This window comes from Epinephelus lanceolatus, chromosome 11, assembly GCF_041903045.1.
Source record: "Epinephelus lanceolatus isolate andai-2023 chromosome 11, ASM4190304v1, whole genome shotgun sequence".
In the NCBI taxonomy this organism is placed as follows: domain Eukaryota; kingdom Metazoa; phylum Chordata; class Actinopteri; order Perciformes; family Serranidae; genus Epinephelus; species Epinephelus lanceolatus.
The window spans coordinates 30877901-30898352 of NC_135744.1; the positions used below are offsets into that span (position 1 = coordinate 30877901).

The 20452-nt window shown below is 41.5% G+C and overlaps 1 protein-coding gene and 1 pseudogene across 1 annotated transcript; both read left to right on the forward strand.

Annotated features, from left to right (window-relative positions):
* The first annotated feature begins 344 nt into the window (after positions 1–344).
* On the forward strand, positions 345–976 carry LOC117269722 (olfactory receptor 1E5-like; annotated as a pseudogene).
* Positions 977–10579: 9603 nt separating this feature from the next.
* Positions 10580–17405, forward strand: LOC117269712 (olfactory receptor 1E5-like). Its single transcript, XM_078172062.1, has 3 exons — positions 10580–11497; positions 17171–17197; positions 17376–17405. The coding sequence occupies exons 1-3, from the start codon at positions 10580–10582 to the stop codon at positions 17403–17405; spliced, it is 975 nt and encodes a 324-aa protein (XP_078028188.1).
* The last annotated feature ends 3047 nt before the right edge of the window (positions 17406–20452 follow it).

Below are 20452 nucleotides of genomic sequence, written 5' to 3' on the forward strand. Positions count from 1 at the left end.
TGCTCTTTTATGGGATTTGTTGACAATAACAAAACTCTATACCAATACCAGCCTTATCCTGTAATATGAACAAACTACATGAAAATACAGTGGATGCTTCAACAGCTTCCAATAGAAAGCTGCACCAAAGAATCCTATATTATATTTCATGAATGCAGTAAGGTCATTGGATTGTTTTTTTTTTCCTGATTCTTAAGTACAATGGACTCAAGGGATCAGACAAAAGAGAGGTCAGAGAGGAGCTCCAGTCTGTCTACATCACAGAATACAGTGCTGATGTGCAGCTCTGTTCTCTACAGTAGACATTTTGCTTCAGACAGTATGAGTTTGACTGAAAGTTTACAATGGAGTTTTTCAACTCAGCTCTTGGAAAAAACATCACCTTTGTGAGATCTGAATACTTCATAATGAGGGGATTTATTGGTGTACCTAATATCAATTATTACTATGTCTTTCTCTTGTTTGTTTATGTTGTTGCAGAGCTGGGAAACACACTTGTGATGGTCGTCATATACTTGGATCATAATCTGAGAACTCCAAAATATGTTGCAGTTTTTAATTTAGCATTTGCAGTAGCACTACTTTGGTGCCAAAGGTTCTTGATATCTTTCTGTTTAACCATCACTACATCCCCTACAATGACTGCTTAACGTTCCTTTTTTTCTGCTACAGTAGCCTTTCAATGCAGACTCTTAATCTGGTTGCACTGTCCTATGACAGACTGATAGCTATTATGGACCCACTGCACTATCAAGTGAAGGTGACCAACAGGTTCATGCTGTCTTTGATTGCTTCTTTCTGGGTCTTTGTCATAATTGCTGTACTTATTGCAGTTGGTCTTCTTACAAGACTTTCCTTCTATAAATCTGTGGTTATTAACAGCTATTTCTGTGATCATCTCCAGATATTCCTGCTTGCATGTAATGACTATTTCCCCAGCTATGTCCTTGGTATGGTGTTAGTGTGTCTTATTTAGGGATGCACCGAATATTCGGTAACCAAATATATTCGGCCGAATATTGCAAAAAAACACACATTCGGTATTCGGTGGAATAAGTTAAAAGCAAGGCCGAATAATAGCAGCGTTTTGATAACGCAATCAAACGGCGTGCCGTGACGGGCGGAATAAAATGTCGGTAGTGTGGCGAGCCGTCCGTCATGGCACTCGCATTTGCGACTAAAAATAGTTTTGAGCAAGCAAAATAGGCTTAAATCATTCAGCACGCTGTGCGAGCAGCCTACAGATTTCAACCAGCAGCAGAAACAAAAGTCGAATCCCACCGATTGTGGGTTGAACGTGGGTCACAGACACAGACAGTAACGTTAATGTATTCCTGTCAAATACGGTGGCCATCGGCTACGGAGCGACGGAGAAGTCGGTTCCAATAATATCCTCTTCTTGGTGTCATGACCCATGCCCAGAAGTACCTGAACAGCCAAGCCAGCCAAACACAGGTATGTGATGTGTCAGAGGAGAAACAAGCCGTTCACGGCCCACAAACCTCACCGCACTTTAGGGACTATTCTTTACTTTTGAAGGGGAGGAGGGTGGCTGGTTGATTCTTATTTTATTTATTTATTTTATTTTGATCCCCCCTATGTTAATCACTCATTGATGCTGTTTTTGAAGTATGAATAAGTCAATAAGTAATTTATTCCATTGAAATATCATTGATGTAGCCTATAATAGAAAAGTGATTTATCTTTTCATAAATGACAAAAGGCACATCTGCCTCATTTTCGCTGTGGTATTGTGATACTACTCAGAACCATATTTTCATTGGTATTGTACAGTGGGATCCAATTTTGGTACTGTGACAACACTAATCTGGAGGGGATTCATCTGCAAAAACTAATGAAAAACTAAACAACAATATTCGGTATACGGTACTCGGTATTCGGCCAAGTGTTTAATATTATTCGGCTTTGGCTTCGGCCACAAATTTTCATTTCGGTGCATCCCTAACTGAAATGATAGTAAAAGTAATAAAAATAGGACAAGAATAACCCGATGTAATCACACACATCGTGAAAGAAGGGGATAATTGTTGTGGACCATCGTGAAGTCTGTCATGTCTGTCGGCCAAGTCACGGCACGATTTTATGACTCCACATCGTGTAATGTGACATAGTGACTTTAAGAACGGGCAGAAAAGTCGTGTAGTGTGTACCAGGCACAGGTACCCTCACTGTATAGTTGTGGGTGGTGGTCACAGAAATGGCTAATCAAATTTGAAGTGTTACCCCCCTTCGCGGAGACTTTTTTCTGCATTTTCTGCAGACAGGGTGACTATCTTCAATTACTTTCCCCTCAGCATCCTTATAAAACCCAAAATACATCCAGACTTCAGACTTTGTCCTTTTAGAAGGGGACATCTCCGGAGCACTGTCCGTGTGGGTGTCCGACGTCAAAGACAGAGTCTGGGATGAAGCTGACGGGGGAGAGTGGGATTGGGGCTGTGGCTGAGGTTGAGGCTCCGGCTAGCTGATCCGAGGGGCCAGCGGGGGGGGACTGCTGCACCCAAGTGCGTTGTAGCTTCTCACTGCTGCAGACCGTAAAGGTTTAAAGGGCAAAGCACCTGACAATGCAGACAAGCGAGGGAGGGGAGGCACTAAAAATGAGTCAGAAGCAGGTGCCCTGTTTCCTCGATCCAACACAGGAACATTGTAAGATCTGAGACGGTTGTAATGGACAACCTGGGACATGTCAGACTGGTCCAAGAGGTACTGAATCCTGTAGGTCACTCCAGAAGAATTCACATTTGATCCAAGGCACTCCAATATTTCAAAGGGGCCTTTCCAGTGAGGAGCGAGTTTTTGTTTTGATGTGGTGGGGTAATTTAACCACACAAGGTCTCCTGAAACATAGGGAGTGTGCTTGACACTCTTGTCATACTGCTGTTTCTGCTGGTTGTGAGCAGTCTCTGTGCCATGCAGCAGAACTGAAGGCTGAATGAAATTTCTGGGTTAACTGTGCAACATAGTCAGCAGGAGAACCTGGATGAACCGATGGATGAAGTTGGTGTGGCGTTTGGTAACAGTAGGTTGGTGGGCATCCTGGCTTCATGGCCATGTGTGAGGAAGAATGGGGTGAAACCTGTTGTAGAATGTGGGCTGGTGTTGTAGGCCAAAGCAGCCCGGTTGAGGCAGTCATCCCATTCTCCTGGTGTTCTGTTGAATTTTTCAATCATGCTGTCACACTGAGGATGATATGGACTGGTGCGTGTTTTCTGGATGCCCAGCAGTTCACACAGATGTTTCACCAGGTCAGATTCAAATTGGCGTCCCTGATCTGTGTGCAGCATTTCTGGAATGCCATGTCCACAAATATAGTTTTCAAAACGACATTTTGCAACTGTTTTGGAGCGCTGGTCTGGAATGGCATCAAGGTTGACATACTTGGAGAAATAATCTTGAACAACTAGCACATACCTGTTGCCACGACTTGTGACGGGAGCTCAAGTATGTCAGCTGTGACCTTTTGGAATGGCTCAGTTGTTTTCGTTGGAGCTCTGTGGTGAGGTGTTGGACTCCGTCTTGCATCACATGGAATACATTGTTTGCACCACATTTTGATGTCACGTGACATAAATGACCAGTAGCACAGTTGCTGAGCAGGTTTAAGGACTTTATTTGCGGACAGATGACCATTTACTGGATTTCCATGCAGCAACTGTAGGATAGTGTCTTTTAAGGCGTGAGGGACAACAACTTGATGTAGCACTGAATTAGTGGATGGATTGAAAACTTTATGACAAAGTAAACCATTGTGACAGGTTAGTCTACGGTACTCTTGCCAAAGTGCTTTCTCAGCAGTGGTGCATTTTTTCATGCCCCAATAGGGCGGTTTCTGACCTCTAGCTTTCCAGCTGATAATCTCTGAAAGCACAAGGTCCTGTTGCTGTTCCTCTTTAAGATCTTCTTCAGGGAGGTGAAACAGGAATGTGGAGGAGACAGAAGGTGTGGCACACTGCAAGTCTGGACCCAAAGGATGTGGTTTGGTCTAGTTAGAGGAAACTGGTTTTGGGTCAGTACTGCTGGAGCTGTGGTGATGTACCGAGCTGACAGAACAAGATGGACTCACAGGACTTGTGTCTGTCATCAGGGTGTAAATTAGCAGGAGCAGGGCAGAGGGCACTCTGCTCTGTTAGTCTGGTGTCAGCAGGGCGACGTTACATTGCATCTGCATTCAGATGGTGGTGACCATTTTTTTGAATTACAGTCCACTCAAAGGGATCAACTTCAAAGGCCCAGCGCGCAGGACGACCAGTTCTATCATTGTCATTGGGTATTTTTTCTGAGACCCAAGAGAAGTTTGTGGTCTGTGACAATAGCAAAGGGCTGGTTGTAGAGATAGTGGCGAAAATGTCGTACCCCCCAGATGATGGCCCACAGCTCTCTATTGTAGGTTGACCATTTCTTTTCTGCCTTTGTGAGAACATGGCTAACATAGGCAATTACTTTTTCCTGATGTCCCTGTCTCTGAGACAACAGAGCACCGATGGCAGAGCATGAAGCATCAGTGTAGAGTGAGAATGGCAAGGTGAAATCAGGGAATGTAACCACTGGAGGGTTTGAGAGTGTATGTTTCAGGTAAGTGAATGCATCCTGACAATGACAAGTCCATTGGAAAGGTGCATGTTTCTCAATGAGTGCATGTAGTGGGACACTGTGATGTGTAAAGATCCTGAAAAAACTTGTGGTAATATGAACAAAGTCCTAAGAATGCTCTTACTTCCATTGCAGAACATGGAGTAGACCATTCTTGAACACTCCTCACATTTCGTGGGTCTGGCTGAATGCTGTTCTTGGATACAACGTGGCCCAAAAACTGTACCTGATCTCTGGCAAAACAACATTTTGATAGGTTTAGCACGAGGCCACTGGACTGAAATCTGGAGAGGATTTCTTCCAGGTGCTGGAGATGTTCACTGAAAGAGCGGCTGTAATTGAGTACGTCGTCCAAATACATGCCATGCTGCTGCAAATATTTTATTATGTAAATATTTAAATAATTATTGCAAACATAAATTTGCACATACTTGACTTTAGAAACACTGTAAATGCATGTTTAGCAATTTACTGAAACACATAGATTAACTTAGCTTGTAAACCTTACATTGGTAACAGGATTGTGGTTAAAAAAAAAGACTCAAGTTTAATGTTAATTGCTGAATTACTTTTGAATAACTGAGAAGGGGAGAGCAGCCTTTGGTGTCAGAGGAGTTCAGACTGCTAGTAGTAGAGATCAGACAACTTTGTTGTGTCTCAATTTGTTGAGTTGTGCTTGTTGTGGTAACTGACTGACTGGATTTTTGAGTTTAGAGTAGATGACAAGACAGCTAAGATGAGTCATGCATGCCCCTCTTGGTAGTTTGTTTTCTTGTATATCAGGCATAATGGAAGTGTTTTTGTCAAGCAGAAATCTTTGCAGCCATTGTTGTGTGGAGTTTTGGCTTCCTGGTGCTCTATTGGTAATAAAATAACTTCTTGTAAGACAATGGAGACTGACTAGAGTGTTTATTTAATTTCATGAAAGAATAAGCACTGAAGGTCCCTGTGAGACCCAGCAGAGAGACTCTAAGGGTGATTTCACATCTAACCTGATTAACTCAGGTCCATTTGCCAGGTTGTCAAGATTCATTTGGGCTGGTGTGAAAGGTGTAAATCAGATCCTGATCCAAACAACCACACTGACATCTCTTGAAAAGGTGTGTCATGGTGAGCTTCTAAGTGGACTCTAGTGTGGTACATTTGCAATGTTACAGCAAACAAACAATCCACAGGATTTTATGTGATTTAAATATGATTCCAAAAGCTACACTTATAAGGTAGTTAATAAATCAAATTTGTCTTCACTATTCGACCACACAAACCTGACCCAACTGATACTTTGGACTTACTGCTGCTGAGTTCGTATAAGCGAGAGAGTGAAGGAAGAGAAGATGGAAGGTGGGCTATTGCATGCAGCGTTTCTGTGAGTTATTAATAACACACATGGAATGCAGCAGGGTGGGCCGCATCTCTTGATGCAGAGCAAACGCTTCACTGTAGTTGTCAGCTGTGGATGATTTTCTGCAATTCATCTCACCTGTTCCTTTTCCTTATTGGACAGCTAATTTAACCCTATGGGCCTGAACGACACAAAGTGCGTCCAATTTCACACCTGTTCTTCTCTATGAATTTTCTCCGCAAATGTTTGTCAAAGCAAGAAACCACTCATATCACATGAAACAGTGGAACCACAGCTTTCCAACAGGACTGCTTGTTGGTAGTCCAATGTCTTCACAAAGAAAAAAAAAATTATAAAGTTACACTAAAATTATGTATAACAGAGCTTTCATACAGCTTTACACACACACCACTCTTGGATGGATTACTTGCCAATGCTTGGTCGCGCAGAAATGCCACATATCACATGAAAGCGCAGGACCAGAGCTTTCTGATGATAGCAAACACATCATTGTGCTGTCATCCAATCACGCTATAAATACAGATCAATTGTCAACAAAATAAAAACATGACGAATTTCTTTACAATCCATTATACAGATGTTGTTATCAGTTACTTTATATAGTGAGGAATATCGTATCTTACCACGTCGTAGGCTTAGGTCATGTTTGGGACAGGTCAGTTCAGGTCAGAGCAAAGAGCAGCACGGAGCGCGGAGAAGTAAGTCAAGATCATGTTGAAAAGAAAACGTCCAGAATGTTTTTTTTACTGCAAACGAAGTGGCAAATATTATCTTGGAGGACATCATTGCACTTGATTTACCATTTGTCTATTATCTTAGATGTAAATATTGCATGTTTCTTTCAAATAAAACACATTTTTGACTTGTGAATGAATCAATGGAATTTCTTACCCTGGAAATCCAGAGTTCTCGCGAGAGCACAATTTGAATTTGGTCAGTGAGTCACTCTGGCAATCAGTAATGATGGTCATTACCCATGCCGTTGGAACCGAGCTGCACCAATCACATCGGTGTATCTGATATAGGCGGGCCAGAGGCGAGCTAAACAGATGACGACAGCGCTGCAACGAGGAAGTCCAGAATCAGTCAGTTAACATTGCAAGATGGCTACGGATGAACACCAGTTGTTTGAAATGGCTTTGGCCGCTACAATGACCGAGTTAGAGTTGGCTTTTTCTCTAAAAGAGGAACAGAATACGGCGCTCAAATCTTCCCTTTGCAAGAAGGATGTTTTTGCTGTTTTTCCAACCGGATACGGCAAGAGTCTAATCTACCAGTTAGCTCCGCTGTTAGCCAAGCTCTGGATACGTCACCCCGTGTATTGTTCTGATTGGTCGTAGCATTATCCAATTGCATGCAGTGATATTTACAAATGCATGCTTGGTGCTGCCCCTTGAGTTGGGCCATTTGCATTACTCATAGCCAGACCCTAAATCTTTCTAGATTTGGGTCTGGAATTCCAGGCTAGGAATTTCTTGCAATAATGAAACAATACTGGCAATTATGTCTGCCTGGCACAAACCACATGATTTGGACAACTGTGAAGTGACAAAATGTCCCACCATCATGGTTTTTGATGGCAAATCTGGATAGCCCAGATTGTCCTGCAAAAACCAAGATACAGCATGTGTATGTAGCCTTTATAATGACTGTGATATGAGCTTAAAAGTAAAGGCAGTAAAAATAACCCAAAAAAGGCCTAGGTAAAACGGTAAAAGGTAAACTTGTTGGCTAACAGTTGCTTATTTACACATCCAGTAATTACTGGACAACATCATCATTTATTTGGATTCATGCTTGTGGTCACCTGGCTGACTGGAAGTCCAGTGTCCCCTCTCTTAGTTCTGTTTTTGGTCTCTGATGACTGAGGGAAAGCGATTGAAGGTTACAAAGTTGTATACCTCGTTCTATTAGCACAGGCGGGGTTCTCTTCTGGACTCTTTGGGTAACACTACTCCAATCACAATCCCAACTTCACACACTGAGATCTGAATAAACGTAGCTTGCCAATCAGGACGTCCCTACTTGAATATGTGCAGACCCCACAGTATATAAGTGGGCAGCCTGCCACCATCAGACATCATACACCCTCTGCAGCCAGAGGCATAGGAGTGACAGGGCCCCTAGGTAGAGGGTTCTGCTTTCAGTCAGTAGAACTAAGGCTACAATATTGTAACCCTCATTCTGTCTCACACAGGCTCTGCCCTCTACTGGACTCTTTGGTGGCAGTGCATGGAGCGCGATGAAAGAACGCCCTGTTGCAACATAATATCAAACCAGCCACACTGATCCTTACTGGCGAGTGGTTTGTCGCCATAGCCCACCAATTTTTTTATAACCTAGGCTGCTACAGCGGAGAAGTAGGGGGCCCCAGCCATCCCAGGTAGTAAGCAAGTGAACTTGGTGGAGTTGGTCTACCTTGCAGGCCAGGGGTTGAAAGATAAGCAACAGACATCCGCACACCACTTTTCCTAGGTCACCAAAGAGCATGGAAACATGTTGGTGTATCATGCTCAGAGAGGAGTCAGGTGCAACACTGCAAAACTTACACTCAACCCTTTTCATCAGACCTGTGTCGTTTCAGCAAGCACAGACCTTGAAAAGTAACTCTATGTGTCCAGGAGATAGAACCGTATAAACAGGCAGGGTATAGACCATGCCGCTGCCACACATATGTCCTCGACATTTACCACGTACCATCAAGATTGCCAACACTGCCACACCATGTGTTGAGCATAATTGCAGTGTGAGGGTCCCTGCGTGCTTTCCTATAGACTTTGGAGATGGACTCACAAGGTCATCTCACAAGGTCTTTCTTGGATAGGGCATTACTGGCGGCACCATCATCAAAGCACACAAATGGCTGTTCAGTGCATCTGATGGGGGCCGTGCATTCGACATAAAATGCCAACGCACAGACTGGGCATAGCATTTGCATCACCACGCATTGACTTGTCACCACCTGCAAGAACCGCTTCACGAGAGGGTAGGCAAAGACCGAACCAGCAGTCATGAAAGTCTGTTCTAGCGATGAGGCCAGAACACGACAAGCTCTGATGAGGTTGTAGAAGTGCCAGCTCCATTGGTGAAGGAAGCTGCTCAGTGTGCAAATCATTGTTGCTATAGAGAACAGGACTTTTGACAGCAGCGAGCCACCTCCTTATATACTGTGTTGTCCGCACGGACTCAGGTAAGCATGTCCTAATTGGTCGGCTATGTTTATTTCAATCTCAGTTTGTGAACACATTCTCATGGTTGGAGGAATAGTATTACCCAAAGAGTCCAGTAGAAGGCAGAGCCTGTATGAGACAGAGCTGGCTGTGCAGCTGCAAGTTGCTAACTGTGTTTGTCTGCCATTTTTGTTGAGCAGGTGGTACCAGACATGGGCCAAATAAATCCAAAAAGTCCCCAACAACTACATGTATTACCCACTATTAATTGCTATTACCAGTTAACATCCTCACTTGAAATGAACAGGCTTGGGGTTGAATGCCAAATATGAATGAATGAATGAATGAATGAATGAATGAATGAATGCCTTTATTGTCATTACACATAGTGCAACATATAAAACCATTTAAAAACACACACAAATCATAGATCTACTAAAAACTACTAAGTGGGGAAGTAATGACAGAATGACTTTTGCCTTGTTGGTTTTGGTTGATTTGTTGTCAATATGAAAAATAAAGAACAATATCAGTGTGTTGTAACCGCAAGGAAGTTAAAAACACACCCCCTTGTGGTGCATTTCAGTAGTGCAGGCTGTAGATTTTGTACTTCCTGTGAAATCCACAAAAGACAGGAAGTGATGTTTTAGTTCTAGCATGACCGTATTGTTTCCATGAAGCCTGTTCAATCCACTGCTATCCCTTTGTGTACCTTCCTTTTAATGGCACCATCTGTAAGCACTGATGTTTGTTTTGGCTAATTGTAGTATGTCTGTTGCTGCATGCTATCTTTGTACCAGGAAACAAATAATTTGTTTATCCGTAAATCACCTCAAATCTAAGTGAATTTGTGTTTGTATTTTCAGTTTCACACTTTTCCATATAAAAGCCTTCCAACTACAACACTGGCCTGTTCCTTGGAGGTATTAATATGGTTAAGAGTTTAGCTGACTGTTGATCTCAACATGGGCTTACTGAGGAGGAAAACAGCACAATCAGCCTTATCCTTTAGCTACTCTTCCTGGGGTTCACACATTAATTTAGAAACATTTTCTTTCCCTACAACAATCATTGTTGCTAATACATATATATTTATGTATGTTTATCTGTGTATGTGTGTGTATATGCTTCCAATAGTTGCAGCAATGGAGAATCCTGTTAGTAGATTTCATAAATGCGATAAGTTCATTGGATTGAAATAGTTTTTTTTTTTCCGATTCCTACATGTAGTAGACTCAAGGGATCAGACTCTGACTTAGGTTGACTTAAACACAGAGGAGGACTGCAAAACAGTTTGTCAGTTCTTCATCATTAGAAGGATAGCGGGAGAGAAGAGCTCAAGTGTGTCCTCATCACAGAGCTCAGCGCTGATGTGCAGTTCGGTTCTCAATAGTAGACATGTTTCAGATAGTGTGAGTTTGACAGAAATATTACAATGAACTCTTTTAACTCAGCTCTTGGAAAAAACATCAGCTTTGTGAGACCTGCATACTTCATAATAAGGGGATTTATTGGTATACCTAATATCAATTATTACTATGTCTTTCTCTTTTTTGTTTATGTTGTTGCAGTGCTGGGAAACACACTTGTGATGGTCGTCATATACTTGGATCATAATCTGAGAACTCCAAAATATGTTGCAGTTTTTAATTTAGCATTTTCTGACCTGTTGACTAGCTCTGCATTGGTGCCAAAGCTTCTCGACATCTTTCTGTTTAACCATCGCTACATCCCCTACAATGACTGCTTGACGTTCCTTTTTTTCTGCTACACTAGTCTTTCAATGCAGGCTTTTAATCTGGTTGCACTGTCCTATGACAGACTGATAGCTATCATTTACCCACTACACTATCAAGTGAAGGTGACCAACAGGTTCATGCTGTCTTTGATTGCCTCTTTCTGGGTCTTTGTCACAATTGCAGTACTCATTTCAGCTGGCCTTCTTACAAGACTTTCCATCTGTAAGTCTGTGGTTATTAACAGCTATTTCTGTGACCATGGTCAGATATATCAGCTTGCGTGCAATGATTATTTCCCCAGCTATGTTATTGGTATGATGTTGGTATGTCTTATTCTTTGGTTTCCATTAATATTCATCTTGTTTAGTTATTCATGTATTGCCTACGCATTGTCTAAAGTGGCCACAGTTCAGGAAAGACTCAAGGCCTTTAAAACCTGCACAGCTCATCTTTCACTGGTGGCAATCTATTTTCTCCCAGTGTTAATCACACTTACTATAGGTACCAAAATACATCCAAATGCCAGGATCATTAACCTGTCTCTGACCTCCGTCTTTCCCCCAATGTTGAACCCAATCATTTATGTTCTGCAGACACAAGAAATAAAAGATTCTGTGAAGAAATTATTAAAAATCAGAAAGAAACCCTGGATTACAGTGAAAAGATAACCATAAAATGATCATTTGCATATATTTTGGGTTATTATGTACATTAAAGTACAACTTGTGAGAGTAAAATCAATCAAGCAATAGCCATTGTAAAGACTAGATCAATTTTTTAACCTCCACAATTTCAACAAGAAAATTTAACTTGAATTGATTCCACAAAAATGACATTATAATCATAGATTTCAATTAAAATAACTATGTTAAAGGTAGCACCATACATTAATAACTATAGCCTACTGTATGGCACGTGTACCACATACCTACAAGAAGAATAGTTTTCTGTTTGAGTGAGTGCATATTAGATTTTTTTTTTTTTCATTTTGATCTTTTGGTACAAAATGTGAAACATAAAGAGGCTGACTTATTATTATTAAAATACAATAGTATTATTATTATTATTAAAGATTTATTGCAAGCAGATTTTGTGATGTTTTTCTGCTTCTTTAAGGTTGTGAACATCTCATATTTCAAAAGGAACAAGACCAGTCTTGTTATCTGGCCTCCTTGTCTTTCCTTAATGAATCTACTGTGCCTTCTAACTCAACACTGCTTTACATTCAACCTCTCTGGCCATTCAGGGACATACCAATATTTTTTGAAAAACTTTATTGTGAAGCAGGCACAGCAGGCATGGATTCTGTGGAGATGAATCCTTGACTGGCAAGATGAACAGTAAAGATTTGCCCATATGTTATGTCATGTTTTTTCAGAGATGTTATCATCAAGGATTAAGATCTGGTTCAGGTTACTTAAACCAACTATGAGGCTCTGTGTGTTTTTCAGATGTAATTGCAGCATGCTTTGATGCATATTATTATGATTGTCCAGGTGGCTGTTACACCTCATTTCCACTCATGTATGTGACTGGTGTCTGTAGATCAGTGAATACAGGGATGATGCCTCTAGTGTCCAACGCAAGGACATGCATTTCTTTACGGATAGATAGAATCCGGATACAAACCACCTGTAGCCTTGGGAGAGAGGCTAATTTTGTCCGTTTTTCGCCATCCAGTAGTTTGGAATATGCACTTGGAACATTACCTGGACAAAAACAGGACCAATATTGCATGGCAACAAATAAATGAATCCGATGGTCTTTCCAGGTATGCGGCATGTTTTGTGAAATATTTAGTTAAAAAGATCACAGGCACGTCAGATATCACGGAGAATGACGCCTTGTTTCCACTTACATATATGTAGGGAGACAAGGCAACTGGAAGTCCATTCATTCATACCTTAGCCTTTGTTCTGATGGGTCTGTAAGTCAGCACCAGTAATTTAAAATAAATGAGGAACGTAATGGGAAAGCCAAGCAGCTGCATTGTCATGCCTCCACTGATAGCTGTTGGCCAGAAGCATTATGTTTCTGGGTTGTCCGTGTACCCATCCTTGGTCTGTCAGTCCACCTCCCATTCATGGAATGCTAATGGACCATGGAATATCGCACAAATGTCTTAAGGGAAATTCTTCAAATTTAATACTAATGTCCACTTGGACCTAAAAAATGATGTGATTACATTTCGGTGGTCATAGATGAAAGGTCAAGGTCGCTGTGACCTTGTCTGTCAACTTCTTGTGAACGCAATATCTCAAAAACAACTCGAGGGAATTTAACATTTGGCACAAATGTTGACTTGGATTCAACAATGATTACAAGGGACCTTGTATTTGTCTCATTCTTGTTCACGTTATCTCAAGAACATTTTAAAGGAATTTCTCCAAATTTGGCACAAACGTCCACTTTGAATAGCAGATGAACTGATTAGAAATTGGTGGTCAAAGGTAAGGGTGACTTGCATGAGTCTCATTCTCATGAATATAATATCTCAAGAAGGCCTTATGGGAGTTTCCTCAAATTTGAAACACATGGACTTAAGAATGAACTGATTAGAATTTGAAGGCGGAAGGTCAGAGGTCAAGGTTACTGTGAGAGTGTGATTAGGATATGATGGTCGGAGGTCAAAGGTCAAGGTCACTGTGACCTCATTAAACATGTTTTTGGCCATTATTCAAGAATTCATATGCTATTTATATCACAATTTCACACAAATAGGATAAAATGTTTTTATTTTATATCCAAAAGGTCAAAGATCAACTTCACTTTGACATCACAATGTTCTACAAAAACACTTTTCTAGCTATTATTTAACGCCATAATCCAGGAACAGAAGGGGAGACATTTGGTCAGATGTTGAATTGGTGACACTAATCTTTATTGTCCACCTTGAAACTGTACTAATTGCATAGATCTTCTGTGCTGCCAGGTTGAAGATGTGTCTGAAACCATCCGCATTTTAGAACTTGTAGTTTCTTTGAAGCAACATCAATGTTTGAAGCATTGTCAATTGTCATGGCTACACATGAGTCTGGATGTAAACCATAACTGCAACATGACTAGTTTGCAGAGACATGCAACTACAAGGCGGTATTTCTAGTCAACAGTCTGTAGACAGTCCAAAGAAATTCGATTTAAACACGTAAAAAAAGCGTCACAATAAACAGGAAGAAATAAAAGCATTAATAATCATCTCCATCTCAGCTTTGACAGTTATTCATTTAGCAGTGTTTTCTAAATGGGAAAAACATGAGCACATAAGCTGACTGATATGGTGATGAAATTACGCGGACGAGTCAAGGATGTCACCTAAATTTCAAAGGTTTTACTGTGTAGGGGAAATACCTCTGAGAATATTTGCACTTGTAATAAATTTTGGGGCTCCACCCTCCTAATGAGGGAAGCGACTAATCAAATTAATAACTCTGTAAATCACTTATTAATTCGACAGCATGCTTATCAATAATGAATCAATCTCAATATCTGGGTTTTGAATTCTCTATACAGTTATCTCAGCTCTTGTTGAAAAGATATATACACAGACAATGTCTTGGCAATACATGAAGATTTATTTAAGCTAAATAGGTAACAACTGAATAAATGAATGATGATGAAATGATGATTCAAAGGCGAAGCTCCTCTTGAGGCCCCGGACTGTCGCTTTGCAGCTCTCGGTCTTTCCAGCAGAATGGAACAGCTGTCTCACAGCAGAGTGGGAGCGGTTGAATTTGCAATGTCCTGCGGGTGCCCCAATGGGTTGGTTCACACTGCAGAAGGCCCTTGGGCTTGGCACGAGGACCACTGTGGCAAGTGGCTGGCAGCCGCTGGTTCCAATGAATCTGGAGCGAAGAGGTTGGTCGGCAGGTGCTGGTCTACTTTGTTCTGGTTACTCGCTTATAATAATGGTGAAAACAATATCGTTGGCCGTTCGATATTGTTGTCAAAGTTATTATTACACGCAAAAATGTTGAAAACACTGGGTATAAAAGAGAACGGGATCGACAAAATTTAAAAGTTCAAAACAACTTTGATCGTGAGCACAAAAGAGTTAAAGGGCCAGTGTGTAATATTTGGCATGGTTTATTGTCAATCTGAATCTGAATCTGAATATTCTACCCATTAATATGTTTATACAAGCGTATGATCACTATAAAATAAAATTCGTTTGGTTTTTGTAGCCTTATAATTATGCTTTTATATATATATATATATATATATATATATATATATATATATATCAAGGGCCTTGCTTTAGAGAGGTCGCCATCTTGCGCTGCCATGTATGTACGGCAGACAGAGTGGACAATCCAGCCAGCCAGAGAACGTGTTTCGCGTGTATAAATAAACCAACGAAGACAGCGGAAGGAAGGAAGAAGGAGGAAGAAACAGCAAAGAGTGTTAGTAGTTCGTCAATAGAGAGTAGTGAAAAGTTTTTTTAGTTATAAAGTTTGCGAATGGACCACACTTACCACGCAACAGGAGAGAATGAACCCGAACCGTCATCTGCGAGGAAAAGAAGACGCAACTTCACTCCTTGTGATGCACTCTCTGCGGCGCTTTTCCTCCTGGTGATATATCTCCCAACGATGGTAGCAGTAGCACCGAATCCCATTCTGTGCATTCAGCCTCTCTTATCGCCCACTCAGCATCAAACACATGGAGTTCCTCATCTGTATGCTCCGGCTCAAACAGGTATGGCTCTGGGTCTGTGTCCGCTACAAGAAACTCTTCAAAATCGCGTTCAAAGTCGTCCATTGCAGCTACTATAGTCCAGAGATATTGCTAGACTAAATAAACAGCTGAGCTCTGTTACCAACTCTGAATTGAATTTAACATTTTTATTGAGCATAAATATTTGCATACTGAAGCAGAGCATGAATAGTTTTAGCATGGCTGAAGCAAGATTGGCGTCTGGCTCTATCTCAATTTATTCATTCCCGGAAAATGATCTGCATGACAGACATTACAGGGAATGAATAGCAGACCCCCAAAACGGCAAGACCCCCAACAGCTTGAGATGCAGAGCCTGAAGCTGCCCAATTATGAGAATGGTGGAGCATCTACCATAGAATCAGCCCTGTCAGTCTATTTAAGCCTAAGAGGATAAATAGCAGCAAACTCCCTTCCCAACAATCCACCAGATACAACTGTAATGTGCAGCTGAACATTTATTGAAGCCGCATTACAGGGCATGAGCACTCATGATTTTTTGAGCTTGCAGAATTTCATTTTTGTTGAAGCGAATATATCTGACGTAAGCAGCCGAAGACCATCGGCCCAGAGACTTAAGGGAGGGCGTGGGTACGAGCAGTGCTGCAGTTGTAGCTGCCCCAATTCGGAGGGAGTGAGCAGTGTACGCCGCTGGAGACAGCCCACAACTCAAGCAGAGTTCACGCAGCCTTTCGGAAAACCAAGATCTGGTCATGGGCTTGCTGCCATCAATGGTGAAAAGCGGGTCACTTGGACCAGGAGCAGGTCGGGTTTTCAGGTAGCTCAGCATGGAGGCGAATGGACAGAAAGCAGAATTAATTTTTGCAATTACCACAGGCGTTCCTTGATTCTAATATTAAATCAGAAAAACAGAGGTCGTGCAGAGGGTTCAAAGAAAGAGACCGAGTGGTGAACTCCCCACGCCTCATGAAAAAATAAAACGCCATTAAAAGAACAGCTTCCAACATTTTGTTAACACCAGGAGTGAACAGCCCGGATCTTAACTTTGAAATCATCCTGTGCACCAAGGAGATAGTGAGAGGTAAGCGTTTATCATTGCCTGGAGGTTGCTCTTTTTTGAGGCCGTTGAGAAGCAGGCGAATGCTGGGATGCGTTAACAGGCTACAGACTGAAGGATCTTGACAACGAAGATGAAACTGAATGCCAGCTATCATGGCTTTAATGGAGAGAGGCTGCAACTTACGGGACTCAAAAGAGTGGACTATAAATGCGCAAACGAAGGGAATATTGACTGGCAAGGGTGGGCAACCAAAATGAGCACAGAAAGAAGAGAAAAACCACCAAGCAGAATCATAAGTTTTTGATGTGTTCTTTGATAGACCTTTCCTCATGTATTTGGCAGCAGAATTTAGCAGAGAGAGCAGAGGGCCTTCGCATCCTAATCTAGAATGACTTGAGAGAACGGAGGGCAGGGCAGGCCACTGGGCTTGGCGTTTGGACACAGGGTTTTGAATTTTTGAAATTTAAAACGAGAGAGAGCATCAGCTACACTGTTGTCATGACCAGGAATATAGACAGTGCGCATTAAAAAATTACCTGTCACGCATGTCCAGGTGAGGCGTCTGAGAAAACGGTTAATTGTGGGCGTCTTAGAGCGCCCTTTGTTAATCATGTTAACAGTAGCTTCATTATCACACAAGACTACAAACTGTTTCCGAGACCATTTGCTGCCCCACAATAAGGAAGCCACAACAATTGGGTACAGTTCAAATAATGCTGTTGATTTGCAGTCTGACATTAAATTGAGCATTTCCTCAGACCAAGCTGCAGAAAACCATTCCCCCTTGAAGAACCCCCCAAAACCGACAGAAGGAGCGGCATCTGTGTAGAACTTAATCGAAGCGGCTGTTTCTGATGCGTATTTATAAAAAAAAGAAATGCCGTTCCACTGATCTAAAAAGAAGGACCAAAACCGAAAGTCAGACAGGCACCCTTGATCTAATATTATCATATCCTGAAGATTTTTAACCATTTTTGACAGGTCAAGCAATCGGGACACAAACGCACGCCACTGAGGGATAATTCTCATAGCAAAATTAAGATGGCCCAACAGAGAGAGAAGATCCCTTTTTGAAACTGAAGCAGCTGAGGAGAATGATTTTAAAATATCCCTAATGCGACACAATTTCTCTTCAGGGAGAGCGGCTTGCATTAGTACACTGTCTAACATGATACCTAAAAACTCGATGTGCATACTGGGACCGACTTCTTTGGATAGGGGCACTCTGAGAGAAGAAAAAACATTTCTGACAGTTGATATGCAACGAGCTGGGGGTGAAGACGGAAAATCAACCACTAGGAAATCGTCTAGGAGATGCAGGACAAATGGTAATTTATAGATATTATACAAAATCCAGCATAAAGCCTCCGATAGTGTGTCAAATATGCGAGGTCTGCTTTGGCATCCGAAGGTTAATTTAACTGCAAAATAAAACTTGGAGCGCCACTTGACGCCAAAAAGATGCCACTGGGAGGGATGGAGCGGCATCACTTTAAAAGCATCAGTAATGTCAGCTTTCCCTAGCCAAGCACCTTGCCCTGCAGATTTAATCATTTGAATCGCGTTGTCAACCGTAACATAGAACAGAGAAAATGGAGCAAGAGGAATAAGGCTATTAATACTCAGAACAGGACCATTATGAGGAGCGGACAAATCTATGATCAGACGTTTTTTCCCCGAGTATTTGCGAGTAGCTACACCTATGGGGCTGACCCTGAACGGACTAAAAGGAGGTTTGGAAAATGGACCTATCATGAACCCTTTCTTAATCTCCTTCTCGAGTAGCTCATCTACAGCCTTCGGCTCCTTAAACGCTGATTGCAGATTTTTACACACATGAGAAGTCTTAGGAAGCCAACAAAGGCCGGCTAAAAACCCCTGAACAAGTCCAGTTATTAGATAATTGACAAAAGATCTGATAGGATGATTTCTGAGAGCCTTAAAGAGAGCCGAAACATTCACAGGCGTGGAGGGATGAGCTTGAGCAGAATTTATTTCTCTGATTTTGCAGGACGCACCCGTCTTGGGCACACAGATCTCGGGTGGCTGTCCATGCACAAGCTGCAATTATGCAAATATTTACAATTGCGGTAAGTACAGACATTTACATTAAAATTGATACATATAGGAGTATTATTGCCAGGTAAATAAGGCACCTGAGTTTTGCATGCAGCAGGACCCGTAGCTTGGAGCCGAGGAGTATTGGCCTGAAATGCAGTCTTAGGACAAAGAGTGGGGCTGTGGCTAAATGATTCGCAGATAGAGCATGATAAGGCTTGATGTCCGGTGAAGTGTCTGCTTATTAAAGCTACAACCCCTGGCAAAAATTATGGAATCACCAGTCTTGGAGGATGTTCATTCAGTTGTTTAATTTTGTAGAAAAAAGCAGATCACAGACATGACACAAAACTAAAGTCATTTCAAATGGCAACTTTCTGGCTTTAAGAAACACTAAAAGAAATCAAGAAAAAAATTGTGGTAGTCAGTAACAGTTACTTTCTTAGACTGAGGAAAAAATTATGGAATCACCCTGTGAATTTTCTTTACCAAAACTAACACCTGTATCAGATTAGATCTGCTCGTTAGTCTGCAGTTAAAAAGGAGTGATCACACCTTGGAGAGCTGTTGCACCAAGTGGATTGACATGAATCATGGCTCCAACACGAGAGATGTCAATTGAAACAAAGGAGAGGATTATCAAACTCCTTAAAGAGGGTAAATCATCACGCAATGTTGCAAAAGATGTTGGTTGTTCACAGTCAGCTGTGTCTAAAATCTGGACCAAGTACAAACAACATGGGAAGGTTGTTAAAGGCAAGCATACTGGTAGACGGAGGAAGACATCAAAGCGTCAAGACAGAAAACTTAAAGCAATATGTCTTGAAAACAGAAAATGCACAGCAAAACAAATGAGGAACAAATGGGAGGAAACTGGAGTCAACATCTGTGACCGAACTATAAGAAATCGCCTAAAGGAAATGGGATTTACATACAGAAAAGCTAAACAAAAGCCATCATTAACACCTAAACAGAAAAAAACAAGGTTACAATGGGCTAAGGAAAAGCAATCGTGGACTGCGGATGACTGGATGAAAGTCATATTCAGTGATGAATCGCGAATCTGCATTGGGCAAGGTGATGATGCTGGAACTTTTGTTGGTGCCGTTCCAATGAGATTTATGAAGACGACTGCCTGAAGAAAACATGCAAATTTCCACAGTCATTGATGATATGGGGCTGCATGTCAGGTAAAGGCACTGGGGAGATGGCTGTCATTACATCTTCAATAAATGCACAAGTTTACGTTGACATTTTGGACACTTTTCTTATCCCATCAATTGAAAGGATGTTTGGGGATGATGAAATCATTTTTCAAGATGATAATGCATCTTGCCATAGAGCAAAAACTGTGAAAACATTCCTTGAAGAAAGACACATAAGGTCAATGTCATGGCCTGCAAATAGTCCGGATCTCAATCCAATTGAAAATCTTTGGTGGAAGTTGAAGAAAATGGTCCATGACAAGGCTCCAACCTGCAAAGCTGATCTGGCAACAGCAATCAGAGAAAGTTGGAGCCAGATTGATGAAGAGTACTGTTTGTCACTCATTAAGTCCATGCCTCAGAGACTGCAAGCTGTTATAAAAGCCAGAGGTGGTGCAACAAAGTACTAGTGGTGTGTTGAAGTGTTCTTTTGTTTGTTTGTTTTTCATGATTCTATAATTTTTTTCCTTGGAATTGAGTGATTCCATAATTTTTTCCCTCTGCTTGGTCTAAAAAAGTAACTGTTACTGACTACCGCAATTTTTTTTCTTGATTTCTTTTAGTGTTTCTTA

Bases quoted from the DNA above. Each gene is read 5' to 3' on its own strand.
- LOC117269712 (XM_078172062.1), top strand. From the start codon at position 10,580: ATGAACTCTTTTAACTCAGCTCTTGGAAAAAACATCAGCTTTGTGAGA. The intron at 11,498-17,170 runs GTGAAGAAATTA...ACGCATGTCCAG, and splicing joins CACAAGAAATAAAAGATTCT to GTGAGGCGTCTGAGAAAACG. The intron at 17,198-17,375 runs GTGGGCGTCTTA...GCATTTCCTCAG, and splicing joins GTCTGAGAAAACGGTTAATT to ACCAAGCTGCAGAAAACCAT.